This window comes from Canis lupus, chromosome 34 (genome assembly GCF_011100685.1).
Source record: "Canis lupus familiaris isolate Mischka breed German Shepherd chromosome 34, alternate assembly UU_Cfam_GSD_1.0, whole genome shotgun sequence".
NCBI classification, from domain to species: Eukaryota; Metazoa; Chordata; class Mammalia; order Carnivora; family Canidae; genus Canis; species Canis lupus.
Window position 1 is genome coordinate 19,849,631 of NC_049255.1, and position 19,257 is coordinate 19,868,887.

The 19,257-nt window shown below is 46.2% G+C and overlaps 1 protein-coding gene across 2 annotated transcripts; it reads left to right on the forward strand.

Moving 5' to 3' along the window:
• The first annotated feature begins 5,654 nt into the window (after nucleotides 1–5,654).
• Nucleotides 5,655–10,790, forward strand: RTP1 (receptor transporter protein 1). 2 transcript variants are annotated; one of them, XM_038583268.1, is made up of 4 exons: nucleotides 5,655–5,883; nucleotides 6,481–6,806; nucleotides 8,351–8,548; nucleotides 10,255–10,790. In XM_038583268.1, exons 2-4 carry the CDS (start codon nucleotides 6,754–6,756, stop codon nucleotides 10,772–10,774), a joined length of 771 nt encoding a protein of 256 aa, XP_038439196.1. In that variant the 5' UTR covers nucleotides 5,655–5,883; nucleotides 6,481–6,753; the 3' UTR covers nucleotides 10,775–10,790. The 2 variants fall into 2 exon arrangements, with proteins under 2 accessions (XP_038439196.1, XP_038439195.1); XM_038583267.1 differs by lacking the exons at nucleotides 5,655–5,883; nucleotides 6,481–6,806 and having other exon boundaries at nucleotides 8,235–8,548.
• Nucleotides 10,791–19,257: the final 8,467 nt, after the last annotated feature.

Consider the following 19,257-nt stretch of genomic DNA (forward strand, 5'->3'; position numbering starts at 1 on the left):
CCTTCCTCCCTCTGCATCTTACTCTCCCTCTTTCCCCTTACCCTTCTCTGTTTATGTAGCCCCTGCTGAGGATGACATGGTGGACATCTTTAAATCTCTTCCCCTTGTTCTCTATCTCCTGTTATGGAGGGTCTGTTGGGTTCTGAAATTCTAGGTCCTCTTTGTCCTAGAGCCTTTTGGGGGAAAGCTCTTCCTGCAGCTCCTTTCTTGGCAGCATTTACTTGATGTTTTACATCAGATTCCCTTGGATTCATGCTCACCTGTTGAGGCTTGTTAAAGAAGGCAGGATGCACCAGGTGTGGGGCAGCAGTGACTCTGTGTTGAGTCTAAGGGTGCCTCAGATTGAGTTTCCTGGAAACAGGCTCAGAGATGGGAGAGCTGCAGGCAGAGTTTACTGGGAAGTGCTCTTGGAAGTTAACCCTGTTGGGAGGTGAGGAAGGCGAGATTGGATAGACAAGATACTGTTATACCATGTGGTTGCAAATGAGACTCAGCTGGTCCTAAGGGGAGCTCGGGAACTGAGATAGCCTTTCAGAGTTGTCACAAATCAAGCAAGGAGGGCAAGACTTTGGATCCTTGAATCAGGCAGTCATTGGCACTGGGGAGTCTACTGTGAAGGACAATTCCCAGTGAGCCATCAACATTTTTAATATCTTCAGCTGAGAGATGGGAGCATCCACAGAAAGCGGGAGAATCTGGGGTGGGAGGTCTAGAGTCATATCTGGGGATGTACCTATTATGGTTGTTTTAGGAGCACCTGGTGGCTCAGTTGATTAAGTGTCTGACTCTTGATCTCAGCTCAGGTCTTGGTCTCTTGAGTTCAAGCCCCACATTGGGTATGGGGCCTACTTAAAAAAAAAGGGGAGACATTTTAGAACCATCCCCTCAATACACTCCATTCTCTAGCCATAGTGACGAATAAGACAGAGGGTCAAACATGGATTTGTTTTTCATACAAGGTACAAAGTAATAATGACCAAAATAAAGAGGGATCAAGAAAAAGATTAAGAAGGGAGACATTATCCTCAGAGGAGGATCTGGGAAGTCTCTCCAGGGGTGCAGGTAGCTTTGAACTGGGCCTGGGAGAGACCAGATTTGATAGGTAGATGTGAGGTATAGGGCAGCAAGAATGTAGACAAAGAGAGTCATTAGGAAGTACAGTTCACCCTTGGACAGTAGGGGGGCTCAGGGTGCTGATCCCCTGCCCAGTCAAAAATTCATATATAACTTTTGACTCCTTCAGAACTTAGCTACTGATAGACTACCATTGGCCAGAAGCATTACTGATAACATAGTCAGTTAACACATATTTTGTATGTTATGTGTTTTATATACTGTATTCTTATGAGAAAGTAAACTAGAGAAGAGAAAATGTTATAAGAAAATCACAAGGAAGAGAAAATGCATTCTTATATTTATCAAAAAAATTTGTGGGGCGCCTGGATGGCCCAGTCAGTTAATCTCTTGATTTCAGCTCAGGTCACAGGGTCCTGAGATCAAGACCTGCATCAGGCTCCCTGCTTACTGGGATGTCTGCTCCAGATTCTCTCTCCTTCTCCCTCTGCCTTTCCCCTCCCACCCTATGTGTGCACACTTTCTCTCTCTCTCAAATAAATAAATCTTTAATTTTTAAAAAGATTTTATTTATTCATTGTGAGAGACACAGAGGGAGGCAGAGACATAGGGAGAGGGAGAAGCAGGCTCTCTGTGGGGAGCCCGATGAGGGACTCCATCCTGGGACCCCGGGATCACTCCCTGAGCTGAAGGCAGACGTTCAACCACTGAGCCACCCAGGCATCCCTCAAACAAATCTTTAAAAAATTTGGACGTAAGTGGACCTACACAGTTTGAACCTGTGTTGTTCAGGGGTCAGCTGTACTTTAAAGTCTGTGCAGGTCTTCAAGCCCCGGAGTATTGTGAATAAAGAAGTGCCAATTTCTCAAAGTAAAGGTCTTTTAAGGACTTGGGATAAAGCATAGAAGGGATAGAATGGAGTGGAAGGGAAGCCCAAGAGGCCTTTCCCCAGAGATGTTTTCATGAATTAATACCTCGAAGATGGCAGGAAGCTACAGATATGGAGGTGTTCCCTGGAGACCCTATAACTTTAGCATCCTGTGTTTAATGGAAGTTAGTCATAAAGCCATTTCTGAGGCTTGTGCCTTGAGATGAGGTTGGGAAAGCTCCGAGGATTGTAATAGCTGCTGCCTTTAAGTATCCAAAGAGTGTCATGAAGTGTGGGGTGGGGTGTAGCATTTATTTAATATGGACCCAGAAGGCAAACCTAAGGTCACTGTATGGATGAAACAGGAAACAAATGGCTCTCACCTCACTGAAACAAAGAGTTTTTTTTTTAGATATTTTATTTATTTATTAATGAGAGACACCAAGAGAGTGGGGGGGGGGCAGAGACACAGGCAGAGGGAGAAGCAGGCTCCATGCAGGGAGCCCGACGTGGGACTCGATCCTGGATCTCCAGGATCAGGCCCTGGGCTGAAGGCAGCGCTAAACAGCTGAGCCACCTGGGCTGCCCCTGAAACAAAGAGTTTAATGAAAGACATTGCTTTGTCAAAATCAAGCAGGTTAGGAAGTAGTCAGTTGACTGCAGGAGGAGGAATTCAAGCAGAAGCTGTAAATGCAGACAAGGTTGGAGAGAAGATTCTTTCTTTAGGACTCACAGTTGATCTAGATGATATAGATCATTTCAACTCAGAGGTGGTATCAGAAGGACTAACAGTTATTCAACATTTACTATTATATAACATAGTGGTTGAAAGAGCAGGCAAGGCCATCAGACTGCTCAGGTTCAAATCCCTCCTTTACTACCTGCTGGCTAAGTGACCCCCGGCAAGTTGTTAAATCATTTCAAAGGAATATTTGACTCACCCACCAAAGGCAGTGAAACAAAAGCCTACCTTATAGGGCTGATGTGAGGATAAAATGGAAGCCTTTAACAGGGTGCCTGCTTGGCCTATGGTAAGTGCCCAGCAAATGCTAGCAGTCCTTATAAATGCTGTGGTATGGAAATGTGGGTGGCTATAGAGAACCTAGAGACTCCGTGCCTGGGCCCCAGCATAGGTGAGTAAGCACACCAGGCTGAGTGAAATGGTGCCCTGTGAAGACAGGAGTAAGGCATTTTAGGTGGAAGAGGCATCAAGAACAAAGGAAGAGGTGGGGTTCCAGAGCCTGTTCTGAGTGAAGAGAGGCATCAGTCAGGTGGTTTGAGAAAGGGTAAGGTAGTGGGAACCAGGCTTGGTGAGTAAGATTGAGACCAGATCACGGGGGACCTTGAGTGCCACACTAAGCCATTAACCCAGTGGGGTGGCCTTAAAGTGTGAACACAGGGGTGGATTTCCACATTTATGCATCTTTCTTTTGTAGGCCCTGCTGGGTTTACTTGGAGTCAGAAAAAACTTGGAAGACACATTGCCTGGCAGAGATATAACCTAGAGCTGTCTGGACCAGGAGGTGGTTATTTTAGAGCTCTGGTCATTTAAAAATTTGAGAAGGATTCTAGATAATAATCAGTCTTAATTTATTTCAAAAATCTTTAGTAAGGAAAAATTATGGGCTCCTTGCATATGTTTCTGAGGCTCTAGGGGGGTTTTGGAGAGGGAAATCTTTACCAGAGATACGGTGTGTCATTAATTGGGGGCTCGTAAATTGTTGGGGCAGAGAAGAAGCCCAGACATGTGGTACAATTCTATCAATTTTAGGGACATAGAAATCTAAGACCAGAGAGGCCAAGTCACGTAGCAAGTCAGTGACAGAATGAAGATCTAACATTTCTTTTTTTTTTCTCTCACATTTCTCTTTTTTGTTCCCATTCTTTCTACACAGTTCTTGCTAACACTATTTCTCTCCTGTAGTTTTGGAGAGTTTCTGTATGTAGATATGTACTGAATATCATATTTACAACTAAGATGTGGATATATGTGTGGCACCGCATCATACCAGATGCCGATTGCTTTCATAAGCACGGGTCCCAGCTGTCTGAAATGCAGTTCAGTCAAAGAATGGCAAAGAATCTGCAGAAAATAGTAAAGGTTTCCCCTAAACTGAAAAGTCTATGGATGCCAAAGCCCTAAGACTAGCCAGGCATGGGTGGCTGCCATGTAAGAGGAAGTGTGGGTCACTATGACCCATGAGCTCACTCTGGTGCAGACTTGGCCAGTTCTGGGCTGCAGTGTTCATGCTCTTGGGCCTTCTGCATCTGTCCCCCAAGGGCATGCAGATAAGGCCCCTTGGCCTTCTACCTGGTGTGAAAGCCATCTCGCTTCTGGTGGGGCTTCTCTGGCTCCTGGAGCAGGGGCATTGCTCCTGGAAACTAAAAAATGTAGCTTCTGGTGGCAGTGCCCAGGAAGACCTCCCAGTGAGGTCATTTGGTAAAGACCATAGGGTTATTGGTCTCAACAGAAACATTATTTTATTAGAGAAAGCATTCTGCGATACAGAAGGATATATTATACTGGCCTCTTCATAGCAAGCTCAAGTTCTAAATTAAACTTAATTTGTGCCAATGGGGATTGCATCAGCTGGTTACATACACACATGGGCACATGCACACACACACACACAACTCGGGTGATTCTTACCTTCTGTGTTCTTGTTTTTCATCATGATGTTTATTGTAGCAACACCTGCAAAATACTTCTGGAGAATTCATTCCTGGTATTGGGTATATGCTTTGGTTCCGGGGCAAGGTTTATAAGCTTTTCTCAGCTTCACATACCTTCTGAGATAGCTCCCAATATGCCTCCAAGACTGGTTAAATCCGTTTACTTCTCTGAGTATTGATGCCTTAAATCAGAGGCAAGAATACAGACTTGAAGGATAAAAAGTTTAATGAATTTAAAAATCATTTCCTGTGTTAACATTCAGTGGCTCTGATTTAATTTCTGCCCTTCTTACTGTGTCCAGTACAAAACTAGTGCAGTGACAGCTCTCCAGCATTCTTCAGCTATGTAGTGGCCCCTAAGGAAACAGACCCTGACTCCAGACACTACCCAAAATGCCTCATTAAGAGCTTCCCTCCTCCAGCCAATGACCTCTATCTTACCTCTTCTCCTTCCAAGGATTCAGATTTCTTCTTCTTCTTTTTTTTTTTAAGATTTTATTATTTATTTGAGAGAGAGAGCGAGCACACAAGCAAGGGGAGTGGCGGCGGGGAAGGGGGAGCCTGATGGGGGCTTGATCCCTGGACTGGAGATAATTACCTGAGTGGAAGGCAGATAGATAACTGACTGAGCCCCCAAGTGCCCCAGGATTCAGATTTCTAGCTATAAATGTCTTTGGAACCACAAATGGCTATAGTCGCAGGGGACCTTAGTGTTGCCATCTACTCTAATGCTCCACTGAATAAAAGCACAAACTGAGGCCAAGAGATGTGACTTGTCCAAGGAAACAAAGCCATCCAGTAGCAAAACTTGGATATATATTTCTATATCTTGACTTTCAGTTCTGCGCTCTTTCCACCAAACCTGGGTACCTGTCATCAAATGATCATAGCTTCACAGGAGTGGCATGCGCAGAGATAGCTTTATGCACTATATCTTCTTTGGTACGATTTCAAGATGAATATCTTTTTTTGATGGAAGATTTTATTTATTTATTCATTAGAGACACAGAGAGAGAAGTAGAGACACCAGCAGACAGAGAAGCAGGCTCCCTTTGGGGAGCCCCGATGTGGGACTCCATCCCTGGACCCGGGATCATGACCTGAGCTGAAGGCAGATGCTCAAGCACTGAGCCACCCAGGTGCCCCTCAAGATGAATTTCTCTTCCAGCTTTAAAATATTGACACTGAGCATCAGGGATCTGTGGGCACTGCTGCTCCATTAAGTTCAGCAGCAGAGTGGCACCTGCAATAGTAACGGAGCCTGGCAGGTCAGTACTACTCACTTCTCTTCCTGGGGTTGGGGCCTCAGTAGGGCCACAGAAGCTTTGGTGGAAGGATGTGAATGTCATTTCTCAGAGTCTGGAATGGCCATATCGAGAGATGAGAAGGTAGAAAGACATTTATTTGGCAAATATTTTGTTCTAGATTCCATGCTAGGCAAAGCTGATCAAAGTTGGGGCTTTGGAGACTGTCATATGGACTCAAATCCCAGTTCTACTAATTATTAGCTGTTGAATTTTGGGCAAGTTATCTAACCTCTCTGCTTTAGCTTACATATTTGCAAAATGGAGCTGCTGCTGCTGTTAGGTACCTACAGAGGTTGTTATTAGGATGAAATAAATTAATATGTATAAAGCACTTAGGATAATGCCTGATACTTAGAGTAAGTGGTATATAATGATTGCTGTTTCTACGCAAATTAAAAATATATTTACATAAAATATCAACACTTATTTTGCCAGAATGAAATGATACACATTAAATATATTAGAATAGCTACTTATGAGAATATAAGAGAATTACAAAAGCGCATAAGAACAAAACCCAAGCAAGTGATTTCAGAGCCCTTGCTTTTATCACTACAGATATTGCTGCTTCCTCATTATCCCATTGTCAAGATAAATAAACTGAGGCTAAAATGAAGTACTTCAAGGCATCAAGCATTCATGCAGAATCAGGAGGAGCACTTGGAAGATGGTCTCCAGCACCAGATGGGAGATTTAGGCTTGCTTTTTCATCTGTACATTTCAGGATCTGCAGGCTTATCTGATTCATAAGTCACACTGAAGAGCCTGCTCAGATTCTTCTAGCCGCCCTAAGCTCCTGTGGAGAGCGTAGTCAGGAGATGTGTTTACCAAATGCAGGAGGCATCATCTCTGATACCTAGAATGCAGGACCATGAGCTTCATCAGTAAGTTTTATACAAATAGGTGGCAAGAGTGAAATTATAAAAGACTGAAAAAAACCTATAGTACCCCAAAGTAGAGGATTAGTTAAATAAATTATGCCCAACCAGATCAAAGAATATAGGCAGCCTATAAGATGGAATAATATTATTTTCCTAAAAAATATTAATTATATATTTTAACAATTTAAAAGCAGATTACAGTGGGGTATGTATGTGTGTATGTATATTATATATGTATATGTGTGTATACACAATACGCATGTACAGATTAGTGGCAGTCAGGGTGCATATATCATAGTACTGGTAATTACTTTGAGCATGGGTATTAGGAAGAGTATTACTTTTGCTCTATTTTATTTCTATTTTCCAATTTTTCTAAATAAACACGTATAGCTTTCTTTCTTTCTTTTTTTTTTTTTGGAAGATCTTATTTGTTTATTTGAGGAAGATAGCGAGAGAGAACATGAGTGAGGAGGAGGAGCAGAGGGAGAGGGAGAAGCAAACTTCCCGTGGAGCAGGGTCCTTCATCCCCGACCCTGTGATCATGGCCTGAGCTGAAGGCAGATGCTTAACCCACTGAGCCACCCAGGAACCCCAAACCTGTATGACTTTCATAAAGGAAAAATAATTTATTAAAAAGTAGCAGAAGAGGCATCTAGAATAAAGTCTGTTTTCCCCATGGATATTGCCCTCCTCTTCTGTAATCAAGTTGAAAATCCTCTTTTCTGCTCCTGCCAGGCTGATGCAACGGCTCCCACCTTGTGCACAGGTGGCTGTTCCGACAAGGTTGTCAAAGCACAGATCCCGTTGCATTCTGGTTATTGGGTACATATCCAGTTACAACCACCTGGCATAGAGCCTGGCACATGGGTATATTTGATATGAATGACTTAATGAATTAGTATGGACTCAATAGCTTGGATTTAGATACGAGCTCTGCCATTTATAAGCTAGATGAGTACCAGTCTCCCGATCTGTACGGAGACAATAACAATCATGGGTCAAAAGACTTCCAATAGTTTTTGTGAATGGCACAGTGCCAGTCACAAATCAGTGGGAGTGCAGAGAGTTTATTATTATTGCTGCATCTATTAACAGGTCCACATCTTCCCATCCCTTATGCCTCTTTGGCTCCCTAAGGCATCATGGTTACCATAGCAGCCAGATGCTGAAGATGCCTCCAGGGGCAGCAAGGTGAAGCTGAGCCAGCTCCTGGGTCCTCCTTCTGTGCGCCCTTCGCAGGCCAGAGTGAGATGGTCTGAAGCTCAGGCTTTTTTCAAGCCCCCCACCTGTCTCAGGTCATTTAGCCACAAACCCTGCCTCCACAGCCTCGGTTCAGGGCCCCGAAACACCCCTTTGGAGACTCCCTCCTCCCCGCACTCTGTCTCTTGGCGCCCTGCCTGGTTGCTGTGGAAACAGGTTCCACTGCGGACAAAGGAGGGAGCTGGGTCCTGCTTCCTCCTTGTCCTGTCGATGAGGATTTTTAGACCGTGGAGACTGCGCTGCCCTACCCTGCACCTGCCCTCTCTCCCTGTATTCTCGCTCAGGTGGAGCTTGCCCTCCCTCGCCACTGACGAGACCATGTGTAAAAGCGTGACAACAGGTGAATGGAAGAAAGTCTTCTATGAGAAGATGGAGGAGGCCAAGCCGGCCGACAGCTGGGACCTCATCATAGATCCCAACCTCAAACACAATGTCCTGGCCCCTGGCTGGAAGCAGTACCTGGAATTGCATGCCTCTGGCAGGTGAGTAGCCCAGTAAGAAGGGGCCCTGCAGGCAGCTCTGGGGCACCTTCCAAGAAAAGAAGTATGGAGAACCCAGGTGCTTAGGGTCAGTCTCATTGCTGGGCTGGCGTAGCCTGGGAGGCAGAGAAAGAGTCCTTACCTGGGAGATGGGACACCTGAGTTTGATTCCAGTTCTTCCGCTGAACTCCTGGGTAACTTTCCCTCTCTGAATCTTAGTTTCTGCTTCTGACAAAGAGGTGGGATATATTTATTAGTTGTAAACTCTGACATTTTACATCTTTTCAGATTTTAACAACTTAAAATGGTTGAAAACCAAGAGAAGGTGGGGCACTTAAGATCAATGGGGGTTGAATTCTGTGATCTGGTCCTGGGATAGTTCAATGTCAATCTATTTAATTCAGCCTGACTTAACATAAAGTACTAAACACATGAGGTGTGCTAGAAACTGGCTCTACTATTAGTGCCATAGAGCTTGAGCAATTCAGTTTCCTTCTTGAACCTCACTTATCCCATTTGCAAAAGGAGGGGTTGGTCTAGGTCCTTGCCTTGTGGGTCATGGACCAGCAGCATCGGCATCACCTAGAACTTGTGAAAGATGCAGAACCTCCAGCCCCATTCTAGACCTACAGAATCAGAACCTGCATTTCAGCCTGTCTCTCAGTGATTCGGATGTACAATATCTGAGATGATTTTCCAGCATTCTTGTCCGTGGGCCTGTTATGTAAAGACTTCCCTTTGGGACAGGAGATGGGGAGGCTCTGTGGTGCAGTGTGGGGGTCAGAAGCAAGGCCTTCCTTCCCGCCCTGGCTTGATCCATTCCATTCAGGAAACATCTGTTGGGCACCTGGTATGTGCTGGGTACTGGCTCTGACTCTAGCTGTGTGTACATGGATCATTTTCTCATTCTCTGTGTCTGAGAGTAAAAGAAAACATTCATTAGGTGACTTCCAAGGTCTCTCCAGTTCTGACATTCCCCAATGCAAGTTTTATAATCCAATCTCAGAGAGGGAAAATAGTCCTCAAAGGATGTAAGTAGAAGAGAAGAGAATGAGGACATGAAGCCCCTAACCTGGTTGATGGGAGGGGTACCAAGAGCTGGACATTTGCTGGCAGGGCCCACGAGCTTCTTGGAGACCTGGAAGGCTTGTGGCATCTCCAGTCACGTAGGTGACACGTGGTCCCCCGCTGACCTTAGTAACCCACTCTGGCCAGAGACTGCCTCCAATTCTAGGCCTTGGGAAGCATCAAGTCGGGCAGTGATTTGGAGGCTGAGAAGTACTAACAGTGTCATTTTTTTCTCCTGATTTGGGTCTATCCTGCTCACAGTCAGCGTTAGCAGGAAAGATGTGTGGATGGATGGCGCATTTCCCAAATGTTCGGGCCAACTGCGCTGTGAGACCTCAAGGAGGTCTGAGCAGGAAGGACTCATTTAGTGCCCCGCGAACATTTTGCAGATGGGGAAATATGCCCAGAGCCAAAGCCCTGAAGGCGAGGCCTGAGGGCACTGGGATGGAGGAAGCTGAGGCCTCTGCAGAGCCCAGGTGAGGTGGGTGCCAGGTGCACCTTGACGCGCCGGCTTGGTGCTAAGGCGCACGGCGGCCAGGCGCCCCGGGAGCGCTCAGGACGCCCGTAAGCACCCCGCCTTTCCGAGGCTGTTTGCACCATCTCCACCCGGTCCCTTCCTCTTGCCTCCGCCCCTCCCGCAGGTTCCACTGCTCCTGGTGCTGGCACACCTGGCAGTCGCCGCACGTGGTCATCCTCTTCCACATGTACCTGGACCGCGCGCAGCGGGCGGGCTCGGTGCGCATGCGCGTGTTCAAGCAGCTGTGCTACGAGTGCGGCACGGCGCGGCTGGACGAGTCGAGCATGCTGGAGGAGAACATCGAGGGCCTGGTGGACAACCTCATCACCAGCCTGCGCGAGCAGTGCTACGGGGAGCGCGGCGGCCAGTACCGCATCCACGTGGCCGGCCGCCAGGACACGCGGCGCCACCGCGGCGAGTTCTGCGAGGCCTGCCAGGAGGGCATCGTGCACTGGAAGCCCAGCGAGAAGCTGCTGGAAGAGGAGGCCTCCACCTACACCTTCTCCCGGGCGCCCAGCCCCGCCAAGCCGCAGGCCGAGGCCGGCTCTGGCTGCAACTTCTGCTCCATCCCCTGGTGCTTGTTCTGGGCCACGGTCTTGCTGCTGATCATCTACCTGCAGTTCTCCTTCCGCAGCGCCGTCTGAGAGCCCCGCGGGAACTCTTGGGGCCCACGGCCTGCGGGGGGGGGGGGGGCGGCCAGCTGGGAGGAGGGGGGCATGAGGGACCTGGGTTGGGAGTGGGGTTAAATTCTAGTGCGGTGCCGCCACTGACAACGTGGGGATCCTGGACAAAACACCCATCTTTACCGTCTGTAAAATTAAGGGTTTGGCTTGGATCGTTGGTCTTGCCAGTGAAAGCCAGGGCCCCGAAGGTCTGCATAGGTGCCTCAGCACTTTTGGATTTGGAAGGTAGGCTGAGTGAGCAGGTTTCCCATCCCGGCCGAAGGGCCCATTCCCAGCTCCTACTTCCTCCTCTTGCCTTAATCAGAACAGTTCCATCTTGGGGTTTCATTTAAGAGTTGTGGATGCAAATAGGTTCAACTGCTTTAAAAAAAAAAAATTGAAAACTACAGGGCTTGGTGATCGCAAAAAGCCTTTCCACAGGAATGAGCTCATTCTTGCTTTCTTGTTAACTCCCTACCCCTGCCCCTCATTAGCTCCCACATCTGAGGCTGCTGCGTTAAATTAGCCCGTGCCTAGTGTAGACGCCTCATCCACAGCTGGGCCTTCATGCACATAGCAGAGTTCCTTTTGGAGAGAGAGGTGGAGGCCCGAGGCTCTCCTTTTGCTGCTGGGTACACAGGGTCCCTTGCTTTTTTTTCCCAGATCCCCAGCTTCGAGCCGCCCTCTACTCAGGATGGATTCTGAGACCTGCCTTCACTCGGGGAGAAGTCCCATAGAGCTAGGCTTCCCATCCATTGCATATGAACTGACAGATAACTTAGGGGAAGTTTAGAAGGTAGAGTGTTAGATACAAAGCACAAAATCCTTATGAAACGAACAAATATATGATTCTCCATTATTATAATGAAGGGTCTGCAGAGTTCAGGGACCCAGCCTGCTTGATTCTTAGCTGTTCTGATGGCCACGATGTAGGGGCAGGAGCCTGGGCTCCTGGGCTCCTTGCTGAAACTCTACTTGAGACGTTTTCCCACACTGGCCATGCATAGGCTCTCTCTCATCAGCCATCTCCTGTCCACCTAGAACCACAGGGATGGGGTGTTGTTAGCAAGAGAGACAGCATTAAAGGCATGAAGTGCTTTGCCTCTAGGGAAGTGCATAGATATGTGGGAGAACCTTACATCAGTTTAGAATGGGATGCAGTCTGGTTTGGGATAGGAAGAGAGACTTTGATAGTAGGAGTATGGTTGGGGTATGGAGGGAGCCAGAAGGCAGGAGGTGGGATGCCATCCTGCACTTTCAAGGGTCCTCATTCACCTCACATCTGTTAATAATGACTCCTCCCACTCCCCCCACCACTCCCCTTTTTCATGGAACGTCACCACCATCTGTAGTGGTGGAGGGAGGAGGGTCACTTATATAAAGGTGGGATGCTTTAATAAAGACGAGATATCTTCAATCAGGCTTAGTGGTCATTAATGTGTGCTTGAGATTCACCACAGTGTCCCTGATGTGTTGGGCTGTTACACCCCCTGTATGTCCACTCCCTCTCTCCCCTTCCTGGGGCTCCCACATAAGGCTTTATCTAGCTTCACTTTTAAGGTCTGGGCCAATCACATCCACGGTCAGGAAGGATGCAGGCAGCCCTTGGTCAGTCATCTAGGGGACTCAGCCTAAGGCCAATCTTATCCCTGCCCTTGCTGCAATTCTAGCACTTGGCTGGTGACTTCCTTTACTTTATGCATGCAGTGCTCCTCCCTTTATCCAGGCCACATGTCCTGAACACCTTCTGTCTGGCAAATCCAGATTTGGGTGCTGGGATCCAGTGGGTTCTAAGGAGCAGACCCTGCCTCTCAGAGATATCTGCTTATTGCAGAACTTTTTGGCCTTGGCTGAGATTTAGAAATCCTGGGGAGCTTTTAGAGAAATACCAGTGCCCAGCCTCCACCTCAGACCAAGAGAATCAGAATTTCTGGGCGCGAGAAATTTGATGAATTTTGAATTTGAATAAGACTCTTGCGTGATCCAAGAAATTTGAGAATTTAAATTCGAATAAGACTCTTGCGTGATCCACCTGTGCTGTCTAGTATAATCCTTCTAGCTGAGGAACAGGTTTGCTTTCGCACTTAGTCTTGTTGTAATGAGCCCTGAGGTCTTCCTTGATGACCTGCCTTGGATTTTCTAGGGCTAGGATTCAGCTTCCCTCTTACTCCCTCTCCCTGTCCTGGGGACTTGACTGTCCTTCAAAACTCCCTATTCCTGCTTGTCCCCTGCTACAATGGCTTTGTTGTGCTCTGAGAATCTCCATTATTGAGCTCTGCCACCCTTGCCAGATGCTTATCAACTTTTGTTATAATTACTTGCCTTTGACTATATGCCCCCTCCACCACCACCTCTGCCCCAGCGTGTGGCCACAGTGTGTAAGCAAATTACCTTGGGTCCCATTGCCATCTAGTAACAGAGCAAGGAGTCAGACCCTCACCTAGTTTTAGGCCAGATCTCTTCCTCTGCTGTAGGAATATGTCTACAACCTACGGAGGCCTCCACTGTCTCCCATATTGTTCTTATACTTGCTACAGATAGGGGGATTCTAGGTTTGCTCACTAGCTTAACCCTCTCTTGGCAAAGACTTCTCTGGGACAGTCCTTCCTTTGCACATCTTGCCCCATGCCACATGATGAACTTGTTCAATGTGCCCTAGGTATTATAAGTAAACTTCTTGGAGACATTTCAGGATCCCAGAACTCTCCCACTGGAAGTTCTGGGGGCTGGTCTTGATGTTCAAGCCAAGAACAAAACTACAGGCCTTGACTTGTGGTTCCAGGGGCTGAAATCTTCCATGTGGGGTCAGCAGACAGTGCAGTCTTGATCATTTCCCTCAGACTCATTGGGAAAGGGCCAGCCCTGTGGAGGAATGCTTCTTGAAGGTCAGCAGCCCTGAGAACCAAGAAAATCATCAATTCAGGACAATTTCCTAACATACTGAGCCCATAGACTCAGAGCTGTAAGACAGATTTGATATAGGGCCTTTATGTCATAGGTAAGGAACTGAAGCCTAGAGAAAGAAGGAAACTTGACCAGCATTATATGACATGGAGTAGGGGAAGATGATGTAATTTGGGTTTAAGAAACATTTGAATCCTGATTCTTATACTTGGCAGCTCCCACATTCAGGGCATAAATATTCATGATTGTTAGGCCCTCTTGTTAGATATATCCTTTAAGTATGATATAGTGTCCCTCTTCATCTCTTACTACAGTCTTTGGGATAAACTTTAATTTATCTGATATAAGGATGGCTACTCCTGCTTTCTTTCAAGGACATTTGAATGGTAAATGGCTCTCCAACCTTTTATTTTCAGGGTGTAGGTGTCCTTACGTCTAAATGAGTCTCTTGTAGACAGCAAATAGATGGGTCTTGCTTTTTTATCCAGTCTGAAACCCTGCGCCTTTTGATGGGGTCATTAAGCCCATTCACATTCAGAGTTACTATTGAAAGATATGAATTTAGTGTCATGATACCTATTTAGTCCCTGTTTTTGTGGAATGTTTTCTTAGACTTCCTCTTTCTTTTACAGAGTCCCCCTTAATATTTCTTGCAGAGCTGGTTTGGTGGTCACATATTCTTTCAGTTTCTGCCTATATTTATCTCTCCTTCTATTCTGAATGAGATAAAGTATTCTTAGTTGCAGGTTCTTCTCATTTAGGACCCTGAATATATCCTGCCAGCCCTTTGAATCCTGATTCTTATGAGCACTATGGCCTTAGGAATATAACTTAAACTCCTTGAGTCCCATTTTCCTTCTCATCAAAATGGTAATAATACCTGTGCTTTGTTGGGCTATCATAAGAAATGAATGATGCACTGTTGATAACACTGCCTGATACAGAGCATATGCCCTTCCCTTTCCTCTTTCAGCTGGCAGCCTCTCCTTCGAGTCCTAGGGGGCTCTTTGTCTTTGGATTGCAGCTCTGTTGATAAATGCATTAGGTGGGAAAGAAAGAAAGAAAAAAAAAAAAAAAGGAAGGCAAGGGTTAAGTTTCTAGCCAAAGGCTAAGAACTATTTATGTTTATTTTAATATATGTGGAGTCATTTCTTTCCTTCCTCTAAAATTTATTTCAGCAGTGACTTCATTTTTCCAGTGGCATGGTAGCCAGCCACTCTTCATTCTTCAAAGATAGCTATTTAAAAATCACCCCAAACAGAAAACACCAGTGATTTCTGGGCTCCATTCCCGTTAGCTGAAATACCCAAGAAGGAATTTAGTTGGATTCCAAGTCCCATTCTGGGTTCTCTGTAGGACTCCCTGAGGAAATTCCTCTGGAATCATTTTTGGGCCTCTGTGGGTACTGTCACATGCACTAGGGAAATGAAACCCACCTGTTGTGTGGCTATTTTGTGATGAAGCTTGTGAGGGTAGGTGAGGGTGGGGGTTGTACTATCGAGAGCTCATTGGCCTGGGGTTTGGGCAATGTAGGTCCCAGCTCTGGGTTAGATGTTATCCAGGCATCTCGGCTGCTGACCTTGGATGACTTAGTCTTTCTCCTCTCCTGGGTCTTGTTTTTCTTATTTGTAAAGCAAAGAGTGGAGGTGATCTGACAGGTTCCGGCTGGCCCTGACCTCGCTCATAAACTGCTGCTTAGTCTTATGTGTCCTCATGCACTTGGGGTGGCCCCTAATGCTGAACCGCCCAGCAGATTATCTAGGTTCAATACTTCAGTCTGCCTATGTGGGTGTGGCATTTCATCTTTTTTCTTTTTCCTTTCTGGAGGCAAACTTGTAGATATCTTGCTGTAACTAGACCTCTCTGTAGCGATATTCACATTTTGAAAGGCAGTTACCTTGAGAGGTGCTGTCTTATACAGAGACTTGTGTGGTAGCAATGGAATTTCTGTCTGTGTCTTGTTCCCTCACTTCTAAAATAGGCTCAATAAGTCTTCACTCTGGTCTATTCTCAACATGTAGTCAGTCATATTTTGAGGACATAATAAGATTTTCCCTATTTCCAAGATTCATTCATTCAACAAATGTTTATTGGATACATATTATATATCAATCATAGTTCTAGGCATTGCAGATAGAGGGGAGAACAAAGTGACTCAATAGTTTACCTTATGAATAATAGAGGAACCAGACACTAAACAGTCTAAGTAAGATGTGTGATATATTAGGGGATGTTCAGTATAAGGAGAAGAATGAAGTAGTCAAAGGAGATAGAAGAGTAAGGGCTAGCGGTACAATTATAGATTGGGTGACCAGGGAGGGTCTCCCTAAGAAAGTGACATCTAAAAAGTGAAAGACCCGAGGAAGGGGAATGGCAAGTGCCGAGGGCATCTGAATATTCAGGTGTGAGGAGCCCAAAGTGGCTGGGATGTAGTTCAGGCTTAGTAGTCCACAGGGGTCAGAGTAGTAAAGGGAATCAGAGCATATAAGTCATCAGTCCTGGCTGCGACATTGGTTTTTCACCTGAATGAGAGAAGAAGTCACTGGAGGGTTGAGCTGTGGAGTGATGCCATCCAATTTACAGTTACCACGTTGAGAATAGACTAGAGAGGGGCGAGAATGAAAGAGGAAGGTTTATCTGGGATGCTTCTGCAGAAGTCCAGGAAAGAGGGGATAGTGGCCTGGTCCAGCGTGGTGGCAACTGGCATTGAGTCTGGATATATTTTGAAGGTAGCATGAGAGGACTTGCTGATGTCTCAAACATGGGGTCTGAGAGAAAGAGGAGTCAAAGAGGCCCCAAGGTTTTCGGCCTGGACAACCAGAAGAATCTCTACCCCTTTCTGAGATGAGGAAGGCTGTGTGAGGAATAGATTTGGAGGCACTGTCAGGAGCTGGGTTTTGGACATGTGAAATTTGAGATGCATCGTAGGCATTCTGTTAGACTATTTAATGTGAGGCATTAAATTTGAGAAATGCAAGGTGGCTGTGAAATGTTCATGATTGCAGTTCAGAGGAAAGGCCCAAGCTAGAGATAAAATTGGAATCATCAGTATTTAGATGATATTAAATGTCATAAGATTAGCTGAGATGCCTCGGGGAGTGAGGGTAGAGAGAAAAGAGGCTGAGGACTGAGCCTGGGGCTGTTCATGTAGAGACGTAAAAGAAGAAGCAGCCTACCAGGGGCTGTGGAAGCTGAGGCACAAAGAACATGATTTGCTTGAACTTCTAGAACCATCGAGCAGCAGAGCTTGGACTGGAAGCTAGGCCTTTGGGGTCCGGATTCAGAGGGCTCTTTCCACTGTCCCAAAGCACCTTCCCTGTCATGGTGCCAGCTCGCTCCCTGCCTGGGAGTCCTGCCCCTCTCCCTAGCCCGGGAAGTGTCATTTCATCAAGTCTGAGCAGGATATGGATTTTTGTTTCTGTTTTTCTCAGGGTATTTGAAGTATTTCACAATTTTAAAATGCACTAAAAAAAAAAAAAAAAAAAAAAAAAAAAAAAAAAATAAAATGCACTAAAATTAAAAGGCTTTGTGGGAGGCCTAGACTGCCACGATGGATTTGAGCAATGGACACACAAACTCGGACCAAAGGGAAATGTTGTCGGAGTTGTTTAAAGGAAGAATTCTGTTGTCTTGGATCCTGTTGGCAGGCCTGGGCCACGTGTGAGCATTTCGATGGTTGTGGATTAAATAAGCCAGATAGTGTCAGGAAATGGGCAAGATGGGATAGTGTCGCAGGATAAACAGCTCAAGGGGAGATGAAGGTCTCCTTTTTCAAAATAGGTCAGCATCTCAGGCCCAGACCATATCTACACTGTGCCCTTCAGATTCCCAGGGCTTGCTCTGCTTGCTTCTGGCCTATGGTGTGAATTGGGGTCATAACTTGTAAATTTGCAGAGGCCTCCACTGGGACTGGCAGACGTTGGTAGGAGAGATGTGTTCCCACCCACGCTGATCTGTTCATTCAGCACACTTGCCCTGGGCGCCATCCGGGCTTGACACACCTTCCCCTTGTCATAATACTGTCTTGTCCTAACACTCCATTCCTCAGAGGGGACTCTCTTGGAGCCTTTGTGATCTGCCTAGGTGTCGAAAGGGTCTTGGCTCTTGCTCCTGTCATCAGAAGCTCATTGCTGGGAATTGAGCCTAGGTTTCTGCATCCAAATGATTTTTCTTAACTTCTTCAAAAAAAGACCAACACATACCAGATGCCGGAGATGGTTGCAAAAACCCTGTGTGTCCTTCCCTCAAATTCAGGGACCCCCATGGATTCCTTTCTGGAGATAAGCACTGATGCCTGCAGCTCAGAGAAAGATCAGGGGCCTGGAAAGCCATTACCGCCCTTGGATTTGGGTCCGTGCCCTGTTTCCTCTCTGCTTCTCAGCTAATTCACCTTGAAGTGTTAACAGAAGCTGGGAATCTCTTAACAACGTCTCTGTTAGGCTCCACCCTAGATTCCCAGAGCTCTGAAAAGCAGATTCTGTTCCTCCCCACAGGCCTGTCCTCGTTCAGGACCAGCAAGTCCCTTGTCTGATGTCTGGAAGTCATCCTGAGTTCCCTACCTTCTGCGTTTTCTTCCTCAGTTTCTTCTCTGCATTAAGGCCTCTTTTGAAAAGTCAAGTGATCATGTATCTTTCCTCAGTTCAAAAAACTCAAATGTCTCCCTGTTCCCAAAACCAAGCTGAGCATCTAAGGCCTACACTTCAGATCTTCCTGATGGTGTTCTCTTTTCTCCCAATTTTTCTGGCTCTCCAGGGATACCAGCTTAGTTTCCCCCAAACACCCACTGCCCTTTCATATCCTTGTTTTTGCATATGCTGTTCCCCCATGCCTGGAGTGCTTTTCCCTTCCTCAGTTTACCATAGCAAAGTAAAAAAAGACTATTCTTTCCAAGAAAACACTCATGCAGACACATCTTAATGATAGTTTTGTGGCTAAGTCACAGTTCTGGATTGTGTGCTAGAGCAGCAGGGCTCCTACCTCACTTCTACTTCCCACCAGCTGTGTGACCTAAGTCAAAGACCCAACCTGGGGAAATAGAGGCTCTCAACATTCTCCAGGTCACACATGGGCAGGATAGCCTAGTAATATAGTTCTCAAACTGGATACACATTACCGTTACCTGGGGAACTTTTAATCCCCACTCACCAATGCTCAGGACTTACTGCACACTGGTTATATCTGAATCTCTTGGTGGGGGGTGCCACCCAGACACTGGTATTTCTGGTGCCACCCGTGTGCAGTCTACTTTGAACCACCAGCATCAAACTGGTGGAGTAAGACCTCGGGCCCTAGGATCCATAAGAACTGGTTTCAAAATGCAGTGTCCTGATCTCCTGACTGAGAGACCTTGGGTCATGTTTTTAAAGTAGAAACCTTTAATTTTAAAATGGTTTTATATTCATAGAAAAGTTGTAAAGATGGTACAGAAAGTTCCCATAAACCCTTCCCCAGTTTCTCCTATTATTAACCTCTCATGTTAGTATGATTCAATGGTCACAAAGAATAAATCAGTGTTGATACATTATTCTTAACAAAAGTCCATCTTTTATTCAGATTGCCTT